This window comes from Lycorma delicatula, chromosome 4, assembly GCF_047948215.1.
Source record: "Lycorma delicatula isolate Av1 chromosome 4, ASM4794821v1, whole genome shotgun sequence".
In the NCBI taxonomy this organism is placed as follows: domain Eukaryota; kingdom Metazoa; phylum Arthropoda; class Insecta; order Hemiptera; family Fulgoridae; genus Lycorma; species Lycorma delicatula.
Genome location: NC_134458.1, coordinates 92,863,705 through 92,879,220, shown reverse-complemented (window position 1 = coordinate 92,879,220; position 15,516 = coordinate 92,863,705). Strand labels below are relative to the sequence as shown.

Below are 15,516 nucleotides of genomic sequence, written 5' to 3'. Positions count from 1 at the left end.
AGAATTGCATTCATTTTTATTCATACCATCAAATTTTCAAATGAAATACGAGGTATGAACAGAAAGTAAGTTACACCCCCTCTATGAAACAAACACATATTTATAAGACAATTTTTTTTTTTATTAAACAAAAAAATAAATATTTTTATCTATTTTTCGAAACACTTTTCATACCTTGTGACAAGTTTTTCAATTCCACTCTCATAAAAATTTTGTCCAATTTCCTTCAACCATTTAAGGGCCGCTTCCTTAAGTTCATCATCATTAGTGAAGCGCTCCCCTCCCAGGTCTTGCTTGAGATGACCAAACAGGTGGTAGTCGCAGGGTGCTAGGTCAGGGCTGTTAAGCGGATGAGACCACATTTACTACTTGAATTTTTGCAGTAACTCCTTTGTCACATGAGGCTGAATGAGGAGTAGCATTGTCGTGAAGAAAAACAATCCCATCGCTCAATCTTCCCATTCGACCTCTAATGGCTTTACGCAATTTTTTAAAGTCTCACAGTAAGATTTGGCATTGATTGTTGCTGCTCCTAGAAACAAATTCACTGTAAACAACTCCCTCAGAATCGAAAAAGACTGTCAGCATAAAATTTCGAACATATGGAGATGTTTTCACTTTCTTTGGATGCGGCAAATTTTTATGTCTCCATTCATGTGATGCTCGTTTAGTCTCAGGCGTGTAATAAAGCACCCAGCTCTCATCCCCTGCGATGATTTGTTTCAAAAATTGTGAACCAGTTCTGGAATAACATTGAATAAAAGAGAGAGCAGATGTAAAACATTGATGTCTGTGGTTGTCAGTCAACAGATGATCGTGAATAATCACAAACACACTATCATAACTGATGTTAAGTTCACTTGCAATCTCTCTAATTTTAATGAGTCGGTTACTCAAGATCATTTCATTCACAGGTTCCGTGTTACCCTTATGTTTGCAGATGAAGGACGCCCAGCACGCAGTTCGTCACTCACATTTGTTCTTACGTTTCTGAATGGTTGGCACTATTTTGTGATCATCAGGTGTGACATTGCATTCTCATCATATATCTCAACAATTTGGCGATGAATTTGACAGCGTCTAAGCGGATGAAATCCAGCTTCTAAGCTGGATGAAACCTCTATATGGCATGGAGGGCATGCCATATTGACAACAATACTACACATGTACTGAATGTTGTACAGATTTGCTGCTGGGGAAGCGTGAAGACAACAACGCAATCAGTGCTGCCACCATAAAATATTAATATATCCCTTTCAGTTCAAGAACATGGTAAGGGTGTAACTTACTTTTTGATCTACCTCTCATATGAAAATACATCTTAATTTCAAATCTACTACATAGCACTATGCTCTCCTATAATATTATAATAGCATGTCAGTTAATGCTCTCAACTAATATTCAAATTATATTCTGGTTTTCAACATTTCAGATTATTATTTAAATGTCAGTAATGTGTACAGTCTTGTAGAAGTTATTATTTGATCATTTTAATCCCCTTACTTTTAAACACTTGAGGCAGCAAAATATTATAATTTTGATATTTCATTCTTTGTAACCATGTAATGCCTAATTCTAGCTACCATGTTGCTTACAATCATTCATTTGTTGTAACATTTAAGGTTATGTTTGTATTGCACTTTTTTTAAGTTTGTAAAGTAATTATGAATTTTTTACTTAAATTTATATAGATTTTTAAACATACATTTTTGGTTATATGTACAACTATATTCAATATATTTCATATTGCATCCTAAATTGTATTTTGTGTACAAAATTTTCAGTAATTTCTCAAGATTTTATTAAAATAGATTGTAACTCACAACATGTTTTAATAAAATACAAAACTTGATGTTTACATCACATGTGATTTGGAAAATTTAATGGATAATGTATGATGGTTCAAAGACAAGGTTTTTTTATTCTTGACCATCCTACAGCAAATTTACCAACATAATAAACAAAAATTTTTTTTGTACATTGCTCACATCCTAATATAAGAAATCTGTTTTATAAAAAAATAATAAAGCAATTAACCCACTTTAAAATCATTCATAATATAAAAATGACCAAACTAATTTTAATGAAACTAGTAAGATGAATTTGTCTTAGCCTTATGCTAAGACTAAACACTCAGTGTCATGCCTGTAATTCTGCAGGTAATATGAATTCTTCGCACAATTATGCAGTTCCAGGTATTTCTCCTTCCTTCAAATGTGGAGAGTTAGAGAAGTTATGAATCCTAATGATACAATGTAGCTTTCAGAAAAGTATATCTCAATCAGATTGATGGTTTTCTTCATTATTTTTAAAATTATTTAAGAATTTAAATCTTACTTTAATATATTTTGTTTATTTATTAGTATAGCATGCATTTCTACCACTTTTTTACACTGCCAAAGTCTGGCAATAATGACATAAGTATTAAAACTTTAACATTATTATAACTTGGATTCCTGTTACCACACAGAACAGAGAAACTTAACAACAGGTTTAAAGTTACAACTGGTATGAATAAAAATTAAGGGTAATTTAGTATAGGAATAGTTTTATGCAATTGGTAGTTTTAAAAAGAGGATTCATCCTTTTCTGTCATATAACTTCAGTTTTGCTTGATTAATTTATAGTAAACACTCACTATCTTACTGTTAGTGAGTTTTTAACAGAAATCTTTTCTGACCGAATGAAGGAAATTTTTTTTTTAACTTTATACAATCTATTTAACCATTAGAATCTGAAAATCCAGAACTTCTGAATCACACTAATTTACTTTCAACCATTTATCTTCTATAACACATTTAGAGCAATGAAGGACTTCCACGGCAGTAAGTTCATCAACAGGTAATTCCTGCAGATTTACCCCTTGAAAAATTTGAATCTTATTCTCAAAGATCTAGCTTTTTAATATATTCCATTAATCAGAGCATATACGGATCGAAAAGTGGAAAAAAACTGTGGGAGGGATTCCGAGTCACTGCTATCTTCCACACAACAGGTCACCCAGGTCAACCAGGTCACCTGCATTCCTTCTTTAGTATTTTATAGTAATATTTATTATCACTCAAATCAACTTAGTTATTCAGTGATCTTGATGTCTGGCAACTCAGTAATTGGATAAGCAACATATAGTGGGTAGAATGAAAATAAAAACTTGTGTTGAGAGTAGGTTGAGACTGCATTACTACTGAACCTGAAAACATTTACACCCATCTAACAGAACAACAATAATAATCGCTGTACTTTTATTTATGCAAGTTTAATTTATTATCATATTCATATTTTATTACTTATAATTCACTAGCATCCCCTGTTCGTGGCTTTACCTGCCCTGGCAAAATTTGCAGAAAATCTCCATCAAAGGCAAAAGTTATGCCTCCCAACAGCTTATCACATGACCTAAGGTCTCTGAGAGTATGGTCAATTGCTTCAATATGAGCTCTATGACTCATGAATCATTCATTCCATACAATAAATTTTGTATCTTGAAAATTTTACCAAGAGCACTTTTACATAAAAAACAAACTGAGTCTAAACCACATGATACTTTTAATAGCAATTTAAAAGTTGAATGAGCAGTCCTACCATCAGTGAGGAGCGTTGTAGCGATAGCTACACTGAGAGTCATGCTACCTGTTGATCAAACATATGCGAAAAGTAGATTAATCAAAACGGTTTTCCCACTGCAGTCAGGAGCATCTCCAAAAAATACTTTTTTCTGTCACTATGTACATTGTGAGTGTTGGAATCATATCCTTGGCGCTGATCTGGTATTAATTTAGAAAGGTTAATATTTATGTATACTTGAAGTTCACTGATATTAAATGAATTTCAGAACATTATATCATAAGGGTTTTCATTACCTTGTTCATCACGAATTGATGTTTGTAAACTGAAATCATATAAATACTTTTCACCAAGAGTTACAACTTTGTCTGCGATTTCAATAAGACCTCTATCTAAAATATTTCTATTGAAAAATATCTTGGGAGTGGCTCACCAACTAGTGGCCCAAATGAGAATTGCAGCACAGTAACGAATTATTTATCATCTACACATTTTAATAAACAATTTTTCATCTTACATAGCCTATGACACTATGGATTAGATAATTTAACTGGATTACACAATGAAGCTATGGTTAAAATTTGGTAGCAATTAGTTTAGAGGTTCTTGAGAATTCTGCTAACATAGAAACGTATGTTTCCTTAGATTATTATATAATTAGTAATTATAATTCAATAAGTAAAGATTGAAAAACAAGAATTTTAATTTAGGTGTATTTTTAAACTAAAAAAAAATCTTAACTAGTGCTTGAATACATATTGTATCCATAATTACACTAAATTAGAAGTACAATTACTATTGTAAAATTCTTTTTTGTAAAATAATCAGAATTTTTTATCATTTAGAATTTTCACTTTTTTTTTGTAAGACTATTTTCATTTTTGATTGTACTACTGCATCTTCTTAAATCACTTTTCTTTTCGGAGTTTTTTAACTTGTAACCTTGAAATCTCACAAGCTGCAGCAGTTCTTTATTCATATCTTTGAATGCATATTAAATGATTGTCATCTAAGTTTCCCAATTTTATAGCTTCTTTCTTCACAAAATCATATACATTATTAACTATTTCACAAGCTTGACTACAAAGCTTTCTATTTTTAACATACAAATCCATTAATACACACAAAAAATTTAACTAACTCACCACACATTACAGATGGAAATAACTAATCATTCATACCAGAACATGTCAAGAATTGAACTAAATCAGTTTATTGAAAATGAAAAGTAAACATCAGTAATGAACATTAGTCAATAATGCAAAAAAAAAATTACTTAGCTATTCTATGAATATGTATAAAATGACTAAGATATTAATAAGTTATTATTATTTGTAGGGTATATGCCTACTATTTAATGCTGACATTTGTTACTATAAATATCATCAACAATAATAATACCCATTACAAGCTACCCATTACAAGCATTATAAGTCAAATTTTGATAACCTTTATTTGTGTAAAATGGTCATTATTCATTTTATGACTCACTTGATGGAGGGAGTGTAATAATTATCTATTAATACGAAACATCTATTTTTGTACTGCATACAGTAAGAAATATTTATAAATATGGTAAATATTTTTAAAGAAATTACTGTCTGAAATAAACAAAAAAAAATGAAAATAAATTTTTATTGTGAAATGAATTTTTGCTTTAATGAAAATACTTAAACACACTGTACTGCAGAATATTAGGTTTCTGAATGAGCCTAATGTTATGAGAAAAGGGTAATATAATGCCCTGCACAGTGACTGTCTGCCTCATGCAAGTAAGCTTTTATTTTCATCATACGCACCATACATTACTTTATTTTAATGAAATGCCATGAAAAAAATTGAAACCAAGTTCAGAGTAGTAATTTTTAATATAAACGTTTTCAGACAATTCAACTTAGATTACTTCAAAATAATAAAACTGGTTTATAAAAAAAAAAATGTAATGCAATAAAAAAAAGTACCCTTCAGCTGCAGTGACACGTCTAATAGGAAACATATAAAATGCATTCAATAGTTAATATAACTTTTAGTTAGAATAAATATAAATTAAAGAAGTCCCTAACTTTATTCTTTGTGAATTTTTTTAAAAAATATAGATTCAAATAATAATTTTTATGTTGTTAAAGAACACTTGCCAGTACATCTGGAAGCATTCAGTGATATCGGAATATAACCGCAAAAGCATCCCATCACCCTCCTCTTGACAAAAGGTTTTGATTTCTTCCTATTGTTAATTTTTTAATTACAAACCATACAATTTTTTTCAATAAATTCAGTTTGAAAAACTTTCTAAAATTTTGATTACGATTATCGATCCTTCTTTGTAAAATTACTCATAATTTTCTGTCAGAACAAATGTTCAGTAACCTTCAAAGTATAAAAATGAAATCATATAAAATTCACAACTTTCTCAGGAAATTATTTTTTAGAATATAACCAGGGGTTCTGTAACCAGGTAAAAAGATGAGAAACTAACACTAAAAAATATAAACTAGCGTAAAATTAACAAAACCACTATCTAAGCCCAGCTACATCATTACATGATTTTAAATACTGACATGGGTATCAGAGATAGTATCAGAGATGCAGCTTAACAGAATAATAAAGTTCCACACAATCCCAAAGTAACTGAAAAAGACTACAATAACACTTTCAGTAAGTTTTAAAAAAGCCTAAAATTAAATAAAATTATTTATTTTATCATTATTATTTAAAATCAATCCTACATACCTGTTTGTTCCTTATGGTCAGAAACCAGACTTGTTGACTGGATGCTATTATTTGCCTTGTTCAACATCTGATTAATACAAAAAACATCTGATTAACAAAAATGTAGAAATAAACATTTAAAAAAATATTTTTATTACTATCAGCAAATATAATTAAAACAAAATGAGTGATAAATCTAAGTTCATGACATCCATTAACGTTTAACTGCAATGAATGACTTACCTAAGTGTAAATTTTTAAGAATTATTATGGAAAAAGATTCTGAGGTAATAAGCATTATTTAAATTTATACTAGGAAAGGCAGCAGGTGACCTTTTTGTTTACCACAGTATCAACTACTGAAATAGTTTATTTACTATTACTTAAAATTAAATCAATATTAGAAGAAATTAATTTCTAAAAAAAATTGGGATTTTTTTTCTAATTGAAGAGAAACAAATTTCTTAGGGAGGGGTCATAAAGTCTACTAAATTCACTCTCAGTAAGAATGATTTTTGTTTTTAAGTTAGAGTTGGTGTGTGTCTGCCACAGGCTTACTGATGGAAGGCTAGTGTTGAAAAATCAGTAAAGCCTTTTTATTGACCATTAAGGTTTTTTTTTTTTATATAAAGTTTAATATACATTTTTGCATCCCTTTAAAAGCAATTTTTAATACAAAGAAATATTTAATATTAGAATGATTGCTAGTTCAACATAAAGTGGGAAATGAACTGATTTCAGATGTAACATGAAGGTAAGAGGCGACAAAAACTAAAATCCAATTACACGGCCAGTTTGACAATACATATTTTAATATAAACATTCTATTTTCTATGTTGATGAATTAATATTAACTTTCCTACAGGACAGACAAGTTAATATTGGTTCCTTCTGTTTTCCTAAAAACTCTACAGTTTTAACATTCAACCGTACGATTTCATGTTTCTTTTATGAAGAAAAAGTTTTAAAATATATTTTGATTCATTTTTTTTTATTTATCTATAAAGAAAACATTAGACTATTAATATAATAAATATGTCTTAATGCAGATATAAAAAGAAGAAACACAAATAAATAAAAAAGCGACATATGAAATAATATTATTTTTAAACAGTTATGTACAGTAATTGAGAGAATAATTCCTAGTGTAAAACAGTTATTTTACATTTGACTAAATTGTAATAACTTGTTACTACATTTGATGACTTTGTAACAAAAATTCTGTTTAATATAAAAGAAATAGAAAATAAAAATAATATATAAAATGAAAAAGATAAAAAAAATCAGAAAAAAACACAAACATGAGCTTTCTAAAAGTTGTGATATAGTTTGATTTTGTTGTAAAAAAAAGAATCGTCTATCGAATTCTCTAATTATTATCCCTTAACAATAAACCAATAAATTGGATAAATTAACAGAGTTCATAAATTTCTTCTAACAATAAAATGTTATAAATAGAAACATAAACAAATAATTTGTATACTATATGAAAAACAAAAAAAAGGGCTGTTCAAAAAAATACTAACTGGAAAATATATAATTCACTCATAATTAAACATATAAATCAAAAATATTACAGTAAATGAATGTTTTACTAGTACATTTCTAGAGGTTACCGTTGACAAATATTTATTATAGGATAAATAAATTGATGACTTAACTGGTAAAGTAGCATCAGAAAAACTGCCAGGCTGAACTAAATACGAGGTCTGTTTAGAAAATAAATGAACTTTATTTTTTTAATCGTTATTATTAATTTTACAGATTATTGCTCCTTGTTGCCTTCAAAGTACTCTCCTCCCCTATTCAAACACTTTTCCCAGCGGTATTTCCACTTCACGAAGCAGTCCTAGATAGCTTCATTTGAAATAGCCTTTTAAGTATGTGATGAATTTGCTTTAATGTCATCAATAGTCTCAAAATGGCATCCTTCATTACTGATTTTAATTTTAAAAATAAGAAAAAATTGCCAGGAGCCAGGTCTGGCGAGTAGGGGACTGAGGGAAGACGTCATCTGATTTTTGGCCAAAACTGACAAATTAACAAAGCTGAGTATGCGAATGCATTGTTGTGGGGAAGGAACCATCAGTCATCTCTCCACAACTATGATCTCTTTTTGCAGATTTTTTCAGTAACTGTTGTAAAACGCCTTGTTAGTACACATGGTTCACTGTTTCACCTCGAGGCAAGAATTCAAAATGCAAAATTCCATTAAAATTGAAAAACAGAGAGCATCACTTTGACATCGGATCGAGACTGAGGTACTTTCTTGGGGCGTGGAAATCATTTGCCAATCCATTGAGATGAATGAACTTTTGTCTTGATGTTGTAACGATACACCCAGTTTTCATCTCCATTATGATCCCTGTGTGAATGTTTCATCATCATTATCAGCTTGTTCAAGAAGTTTCCAACAAATGTCCACGCAATGTTCTTTCTGCTGTTCGGTCATCAAATGAGGAACAAACTCTGCTACAACTTCATGAATGTTCAACTTTTCAGTCAAAATGTCACAGCATGATTCAATCAAGATGCTAATCTCTTCTGCAAGTTTTCTGATAGTCAATTGGCAATTTGTATGCACCAGATCGTTGATTTTCTGAACATGGGTGTCATTAGTTGAAGTTGAAACTTTCCTGGTCGAGGATCATCTTCAACTGACTGATGACCACTTTTAAATCGTGCAAACCATTTGTAACATGGCATATGACCCAGAGCATCATCTCCATAAGCTTGTTTCAAAAGCTGAAATGTTTCTGTGAAAGTTTTCCCAAGTTTCATGGAAAATTTTGCACTGTATCATTGCTCCCGAAAATTGCACATTACAAAAATCCCTACTAACACTTAAACACATGGCACTAAAATAACAATAAAATGAAAACTAACCAAGAAATCAATAATCCAAGAACATATGGTTACAGAGGAGGTTAAGTGGAGCACACAACACTAAATATCTCCGCTGGCGCATAATTAAAAGTGTTCAGTTATTTTCTGAACAGACCTTGTATAGTAGTCTATCATCTCAATTATTAGATGTGAAATTGTTATGTAAGAAGCCTCAATGTGTTCTAGTTACATTCTATATTATGAGAAGTGTCATTCATTTCTATTAAATGTGAAATAAACAGTCACATAGATGTGCTTTTGTGTCACCGGGTTTACTAACAGTTCTACTTTTATAAATATATGCAACTGTTGTGTATGTAATATTTGTAACTGTATTACTCAATGAGGAATAAAAATTTTATTCACACTGAACACATAATTTAAAGTTACTTCAAAATACCTTCATTATCAGGGGCTGAATAAAAAAATCTTTCAAATAAAGTAGAACTCTAAAAATTAAATAAAAATACCATTTAAGATAATTTTAATTGCATTCTATTCAACTGATGAAGTCTTTCTTCATAAAACTAAATTTCTATACATTATACCTGGCATTATACAAATAAAATGAATTCACTTAACAGCGGTAAAATTTATGAAGATATTCTTACCTTAAATATTCTTTTTTTAATATATAACAACACATTTTTGGAGATATTTTGAAAAAGGTAAAATAATTTTAAACTTACAGTCAGAAAATAATACAAAATATTTTGCCCTTTTTTATTTTTTGAAAAGTAGATTGCTTTTATCTTATAAAGAATAAAGAAAGGTAACTTATTTCCTACACTTTTTTAAAAATGCATTTTCAACTTCAATGATTTTGTAAATTTTCTAAGAATAATCTGTCAATAATGTTAATGAATTAATGAATATATACAAAGTGACTAAAATAAACAATTCTTATCACTGTATTATTTTGTTAATACGGTTATGTACACAAAAAAACAAAACCAAATTCATACAACCAAATCATTTAATTTAAAATCAAGGATGCCCTCAATAACAATTGATTTTATGAACCTCAAAACTGACACATTATTAATAAGGGATCAAAAATTAACATCTTTATGTATTAAGTGTAAAATACTAATACAAGAGCTCAGAAAAATCATAAATGTTCAGTTAAAACTGAACTATAAAAAGTTATTTAAATTGACTCAATAATTTGAGTTTGACTGATCAAACAAAATTAACTATTATTGTGTCTGCAAACATTTATCACTAGTTCTCTTAGTATATTACTTTTATAACTATCACTAATTGTTATTTTTACAAATTGGATAATAAAATATATATTTTGGAAAAAATACCATCCCATTCTACTTACGTGAAGCACGGGCGATTTCTGAGTTTGATCGGCCATAGCATTATGAGGATTTGAAGCAGTGACCATGGACAACTGAACCCACCCATAAATAAATATACAAATTTTAAAAATAATCAGATAAAATTTTAAATAAATAATTAACAAAATATAAAAAAGGTAATATAAAAGCAAAGAATACATGAAGAAAAATTCATCTAACAAAATAAACTGTTCAATAGAATAAAAGGAAAATTAGAATTAGAAGATATAAAAAAGGAAATTGATATAACAAAGATAAAATCAAGATAAGTTGCTCATTAAACCAGAAAAACTGGTAAGATAAAAAAAAGGTATAAATATCTTTTTATACTAGTGGAAAAAATAAAGGATTCAAAATATAACTGAAATTTTTATGTAATCCATCAACAGAATACAGCAATTCCCTCTTAGTAAAGCAGTGTAGCAGTGACCTTTGTGAATTATTTATAGCAATTTGTATTATTCTATTTTGCTCAAGTCATTATGCTGGAATGTTCAGTTTTCACTACATATAAACTGCTGTCTATGATTATAATTTATTTATTTTACTTTCACAAACAGCATAAACCCATCATCATTTATGTTAAATAATGAAAAATATTTACAAACATTTGTAAAATCTTGAAAGTAATACAAATCATAAATTGGCTACAAGAGTTAAGAATGTTTTACAGTTGACACATTTTGACCCACAACCAGAGAAAACTTGAATATCAACTGACTCCACTGATGTAACTCAAGTTTTAAATCCATTAAAGATATTTATAATTAATTTTCACCCATGGTTGGTTGGTCCACATAATATCTCAAATACAGATGGCCAAACTTAACCTTGAGTAACAGCTATTTCTGAACTGTTTACTTTTTCAAATCTGACCATCCACATGATTCTAAACACCTTGCACATATGTGTGATCTCATTTAAAATAAATTGAAATCTCATTTTAAATAAAATTGATCAAATCAATATTTTAAATATGGTATTATTTTATAAAATCAGAAACTAATACAAAAACAATTACTTAAAAATAAAAGGAATATAAAAAAAGGTGATTAGAAACTGTAATTATCAAACAATAAAATTTAAAATTCCAACTGTACAAACTGTTTTATGAGAATCATATACCTTTCATGTTTTAAAAATCCCCACTGATCTATTATTATTCAGTTCTAACTCAAGATGTCATACGAGGAACAAGATTCAATAAGAAAAAAAAAATGTTCTAAAATTCACTGATAAAAATAATTTTTGTTTCTAACACACAATGTGTAATTTTAAACTGTTTTTTGATGCTGAAAAAGAATGTGAACTCAGAATCTTTCTATCAACCACCATTTTTGAAAAATCTTTAAATTTTAATTAAAGGATTTTTTTTCATTTTTCAACGTATAGTTAGCAATTTTAAGCTCCTATATTGTATTTTGTTGTTTAACATTGTTGACATAATTTTTAAGCCATAAATAAACAATACTAGACAAAGGATTAAATCATAACATAGTCACATATTATGACATCATATCTAATACTGAAGAGTGAGCCTTCATGGACAAGATTAATCATGTCTGTACAGGTCAAAAAATGTAGCTGAAAACACAGCTGTGTTGTTTGTATTAAGCAGTGGATTTCGGAATGAATTAATTTTGTTCAGTCTTCAGGAAAATAATGTGTCTTATTGCTGTCTTAAGTTTGTTAACAGTGCATTGTCATAATGCCTCAAAATTGTGTAAATGATGTGGATGCCTTTCGTTATGTATGTGGTGAGTTTACCATAAAATTAAGTAGAAAAAACATTACACCTTTAACTAAAAAAGTATATCATTTGAACTTTCAGTGTAAAATTGGTGATCAGGATAAGACGGGCTCGTTATATAGTATCCATTAATTGTTCTGTATATTTAAGAGGATGCCTGAAAGGCATACAGAAGCCTTTGCCATTTGGTATATCTATGGTTTGGCGTGAACCAAAGGATCATGTAACCGATTGTTACTTTTGTTTAACAAGTGTCGGGAATTTCTAAAAAAAATCCTAACATACTGTAAAATATCCTTCGTGCAATCAGGTCTGAGCCACCTGTAAATATATGTTTTGAAAGCAGTGATGAAGAAGACAACATTGATTTTGAATTATCTTCCAATAATCCACATGTTATATCACAAGGTGAATTAAATGATTTGGTTAGGGATTTAAGTTTATCAAAAAATCAAGCTGAACAATTAGGATCAAGACTGCAATGTTGGAATTTACTTTAAAAAAAATACAAAAATTTCGGGCCTTCGAAGCTGAAAAAAATAACTTTCTCAGTACTTTATTGATGAAAATAATTTGGTTTATTATACAAATATTGATGAGCTTATGTTGCACTTAGGACAAGTTCATAAACCTGAGGACTGGCGCCTTTTCATAGATTTGTCCAAGTATAGTTTAAGTGGTTCTACTACACAAAGGTTACATATATCCTTCGATACCAATCGCTTATGGTATTAATTTGAAAGAGACATATAATGCGATGAAAGATGTTCTTGAAAAAATATATTATAAAAAACATAGATGGAAAATATGTGGTGATATGATAGTTATAGCTATTTTGTTAGGCATGCAGTTAAGCTATATTAAGTGCATGCGTTTTCTTTGCAAATGGAAGAGCTGAACTAGGAATAAACATTATAACATTATGTTACCAATGAGTGGAAGAAATGAAACAACTTAACTCCAAATGGGAAAAATATTATTCATGAGCCCTTAATTGAACCCAAAAAAATATTTTTACCCCTTTCCATATCAAGCTAGGACTAATGATAAATTTTGTAAAAGCAATGAAGAAGGATAGCAAAAAGCAAAAAGGATTTTTGTACATCAGGCAGAAATTTCCAAATGTAAGTGAAGGAAAAATTAAAGAAGTATTTTTTGGTCCTCAAATAAGAGAGTTGGTCAGAGATTATGTATTTAACTGCAATGTTAAATAATGTAGAAAGTGCAGCTTGGGCTTCACAAAAATCCGACAATTACCACGATATTGTTAATCAACTTCTTACTTCATACAGAGCTATGGGATATAATATTTCTTTGAAAATGCATTTCTTCCACTTGCATCTGGATTTTTTCTCGGACGACCTCAGCAATGTAAGTGGCGAACACTGTGAATGTTTCCACCAAGACATTTCAGTGATGGAAAGCCACTATAAAGGGAAATGGAATACTAACATGCTAGCCGATTACTGTTGGACATTAATTCGGGATGTGCCTGAGGCTAATTATAAAAGAAAAGCATCAGTAAAGTCATTCTAACACAGGTATGGCCATGCAAAATTATAAATTTTGCAGATTTTAACTATATTTCCCTTAATTTTTTTTAAAGCATAATTTATTTAAAACTAAGGGTCATAGGAAAATTGTATTTACAGATGTATAATGTACGCAAAAAAGCAATTCAAGAAATGGTATCACAGTTAGAGAAACATTAAAAAAATGTTTTTTTATCATTAATGTTATCTAAATAAAAGGTATGATGCTTACAAAATTACTCTTCATTATCACTGCAACATATAATTAATAGCAACATCATAATTATATTATATCTCTTTTTATAGGATGAAAAAATATAGCAGAGCTGGGATGTACACATCTGCTAGAGGATTATAAAACAAGCTAAACTGTTATATTAAACAGATTAACAATTCTGGCACTACATTATTTCTTTACTTATTGAGTGACTAATATAAAAGAAAATATATCAGAAATTAATCATTTTTTCTTACCATTTGGTGATCTGGGACCTGTTTGAACAATGCAACATAAATATATGGTCCATACCACAATGTACTACTGAAATTAAAATATTAAAATGTATCAACTAGAAGGTAATTTGATTCTGTGTAAATTGAATTTCAATTAAAAATTAAGAAGATATTTTGTTTTTTATATGAATCTATAATCTGTGCAACCTAATATAGATACAAAAATTATGTAAAAAAAAAGTATATATATATTATATGTGATGTATCTAATACATAACTTAAAATGTATAAAATTATATGGATAAAAATGTAACTTTTTCTGTTACTGGCTATGAAAGGTCTTTAAAAGAAAACAAAATTTTAATGTTTAAAAATGTGCAGTTAATAAGTCTGACATGTTTAAAATCCTAAAAACATTGTAATCAAACAAACCATTTTATCACAAAGATTCAAGATAAAATGATACAATTATTCTACACTAAAAACTAGACGTGTAAAGCCATTATTGCATAACTATTATTTCATAAAATTCCTGTCATTCTAACTTAAGTATACATTTTTTTTTTGTTTCTATACATTACAAGGCTTGTTTAAAAACAATTATTCATAAAAACCAAAGATATAAAAATTTTATTTTCAAAAATTATTCTGATACTTTTCATATGAAACCATCAGTTTTGATAGTGTTTTTACAGACTTTTTGAAGAAAAGTAAATAAAAAAAATTGATGAAAATTGGTCAAGTCATTCTTGAGTTACGCTCAATTTAAGATTGAAAAAACTTTGGCCGGGCAAGTCAGATATGTGGTTTATTATGGTGCTGCAAGTTAAAACATTAACATTTCTCTATCTACAGCATCTATTGTTAGCAATATTGTTTGGTGTATTCAAGTAGCATTACCTACTCCGAGGGTCATGTTGAATGTGCATGTGCTTGAGCAGGGCAAAAGAAAAAGTTGGTCTTCTTGCACAGAAATATATAAGATTTTTTTTTTATAAATTGAATTACTAAATAAAAGTAATACTCAAAAAAGATCTTCAAAGCAGAATTTCAAATAATAAAATAATTTAAATAGAAACTGATTAAAATAATTTCAGTCGCATAAATTCAAGAACATTTTAACAAAACCAAATAAAAAAGTTAAACCAAACTAAACTTAACAGAAAATAATTTCTTCATTAATCAAATTAACTATATAGGTTTTAAACATATTATACAATACAAAAATTTACCATATGTTTTATAAACCACTGAAAAACATGTATACAAAATA

The 15,516-nt window shown here is 28.7% G+C and overlaps 1 protein-coding gene across 4 annotated transcripts in view; it reads right to left on the bottom strand.

Annotated features, from left to right (window-relative positions):
• Positions 1-15,516, bottom strand: part of LOC142323651 (uncharacterized) — a 188,233-nt gene that overhangs the window by 99,064 nt on the left and 73,653 nt on the right. For all 4 annotated transcript variants that reach the window (XM_075363669.1, XM_075363672.1, XM_075363673.1 and 1 more), the window contains exons 13-14: positions 10,490-10,561; positions 6,295-6,361 (exon numbers count right to left, since the gene is read on the bottom strand). In XM_075363669.1, the coding sequence (XP_075219784.1) occupies positions 6,295-6,361; positions 10,490-10,561 (139 nt within the window). The remainder of the gene's footprint in view (positions 1-6,294; positions 6,362-10,489; positions 10,562-15,516) is intronic.